General features: G+C 47.8%; 1 protein-coding gene across 1 annotated transcript in view; it reads left to right on the top strand.

Moving 5' to 3' along the window:
• The first annotated feature begins 1,889 nt into the window (after window positions 1–1,889).
• MAP3K3 (mitogen-activated protein kinase kinase kinase 3) overlaps window positions 1,890–2,538 on the top strand; it is a 102,934-nt gene continuing 102,285 nt past the window's right edge. The window contains exon 1 of the mRNA XM_006897868.1: window positions 1,890–1,975. Coding sequence (XP_006897930.1) covers window positions 1,890–1,975 — 86 coding nt within the window. The remainder of the gene's footprint in view (window positions 1,976–2,538) is intronic.

Genomic DNA, 2,538 nt, shown 5'->3' with positions numbered 1-2,538 from the left:
GCGACTCGACGGCACATAACAACAACAGTGTGTGTGTGTGTGTGTGTGTGTGTGTGTGTGTGTGTGTGTACTGTCAAATCAGATCTGACTGGTACAGAGGAGATTGTCCCTCCTCCAGCATAGAATCTGGTAGATTTGAACCACTCACCTCTGGGATTGCAGTGCATCTTCTTGCCACTAGGCCATCAGAGCTCACAGTATTGCAATTTTTAAGTAGAACATAGCAGGATTAGAAGTCAGATGCCAAATGAGAGGTTTAGTGGTTTAAATTAGGATAGTGATTCTATGGACCATTATCTTTTCTTGCTAGAGAAGAGCAGAGAGATTTAAAACATGGTCAAGATTGGTTGTGGAGGGAGATCAATAGACAAGAAGTGCACTCTGGTAAATCAAAGATATCTGACTTGAGGGTGGACAGAGGAAATCTGAACTATAGAGGAAAATGATGTATTTGGTTTTGTAGAATTTGAGGTACCCCTGAGATACTACCCCATGAAGTGACTGTGGAGCTCAAAAGACAGACTTCAATCAGACATCCAGTTCATAATCTGGAGACCTCATGAGGACTGAAGCAAGACTAACTAAGGACAGACAGTGCAAACAAGGCCCACAATGAAAGCAGCCTTTGGAGAGGTAGAAGGAAAGTCTGAAGACTTCTCAGCTACAGACTGAAGTAGCTGTATTACAATTCTAGCATGATTCCTCCATTCATTTATTCAACAGATTTCTACTGAGCATCTATTCCGTGGAAGGCACTGTTCCAAGTGCTAATGATACAACAGTGATCAAGACATTGCTATTTTATAGGGAGTGTCACTGCTGACTCAAAAATGGGGCCTAATGGTTCACATCTACCAGTGACTACTGCATGATTGACAGCCTTAGAAACAGAAAGGAGGGTCAGTGATAAGTAGATTCTGACTGTTTGACGAGTGAGCATGAAAGGTTCTTAAGTGACAGTTGAGAATGGCACCCAAGGGAGATTATTCTGGTTGACTCAGATTGCACTGCAACAGGATCCAGAAGGGGGCCTATATTAACTGTGATGGACTTGGAAGGAAATAGAACATCTGGATGTATAAAATGTTGAATAGGAGGCTAGGGAAATTAATTCAGGCCAGTCTATTCAGGGGTGATGAGGATGGCAGAGGACAGGACAGGGTTCGGCTTAGCTGATAATAGGGTCGTTATGGGTCTTTCTTGATAGTACCTAACAACATTTTGAAATAGCATGTAGCCAATACAACTGTTTTGGAACAATGGTAAATTCAACCGTTTTGGAACAATGTTGTTGTTAACAACCCTAGAACCACAGGGATATTTGGGACAATAATGATATGGAAAAAATAGCCATGTAAAAATAAAATGTAAGAAGTGGAAATCACACGAAACTTTTTTTAGTCAAATACTACTTATCTAGGTAGAAAGTCGATTTAAAAAATTATCTCAGGAGTAGAATTTTAGTCTTTATTGTTGTTGTTATGTGCCATCGAGTCTTGATAGGCCACTTTGAAAAACTTTTCTACAGAGAGCTTGTGTTGCTTTTATAACTGGGAAAAATTATTTTCCAAAAGAATTTAATGGCTTCGCCATCTACTTTTGTGCAGACTCACACAGCAAGGACCCACATTCCAGGGCTATCCCCAGCCTCTTGGATCTGAGCAACATTGACCAGAGGGTGTGACCGCAGAGGTAAATGACCGAGTAAAGAAAGGGACAGTGGAGGTGCAGCCTCTGTATTCGGGCAAGCGCAGCGTCTGGATCAGAGGACAGATTACGGGTTCATGCATGAAGAGTGGCGACACGCTGTGAAGCGCTCGGAGCCAGAACCCTCCTCGCCCGGTGCTGGACACAGGGAGGAGCGAGGACTGGCCTAGGGAAGCGTCGGCATGAAGGGACTCGTGGAAGACCTGGAGGGCAGAGGGCCCGACCGCCCCTCCAACCGCCTTCCCAAATCCCCGGTTCCAGCCCCAAAGTAGCCGGCAGGGAACCACGCCAGCCCGCGCGCCCGCCGAGCCAACAGTGACTGACGGGAGGTGGGAACGTGGGTGGAGCCTCATGTCTGAGCCGTGATTGGAGCAACAACACCTCCTGGAGACCCAAGAGAGATGCAAAGAGGCGGGTGCTCTGAGTTCTCTATGTGATTGGCTAGTAGAGGAGTGACGGGCCTCTCTCTCGGTGATTGACAGGAGGGAGACGGCGCTAGGAAACCGCCTTGGCTTCGCCCATTGGCATCCTGAGAGTGAAGGCGGGACTGGTTTCATCGTATGGTGCTGATGATTAGCTGGCGGCTGAGAGTGAGGGTGTTGGAGGGAGCCCAGCAGAGCAGAGGCGGAGCACTGAACTGCCTCCTAATTATTGGATGGTGGAGTGAGAGGGGGCGGTGTGAAGGTCCAGCGGCTGCCTGGGATTGGCGAGCGCTGGAGTGAGTGACAGACAGAGGGCGAGCTGCGTGACCAGCGGTTTGTTTTTCGGAGCGTTCCTGAGGTGGAGAGCGGTGGCCGGACGGAGCGACTGCCGGACTGAAGGACTGGCGGG

The sequence above is a fragment of the Elephantulus edwardii genome, unplaced genomic scaffold (assembly GCF_000299155.1).
Source record: "Elephantulus edwardii isolate Elephantulus edwardi_28Jun2011 unplaced genomic scaffold, EleEdw1.0 scaffold00216, whole genome shotgun sequence".
NCBI lineage: Eukaryota > Metazoa > Chordata > Mammalia > Macroscelidea > Macroscelididae > Elephantulus > Elephantulus edwardii.
The sequence above is the reverse complement of the archived record's forward strand: the minus strand, read 5'-3'. Positions and strand labels throughout refer to the sequence as shown.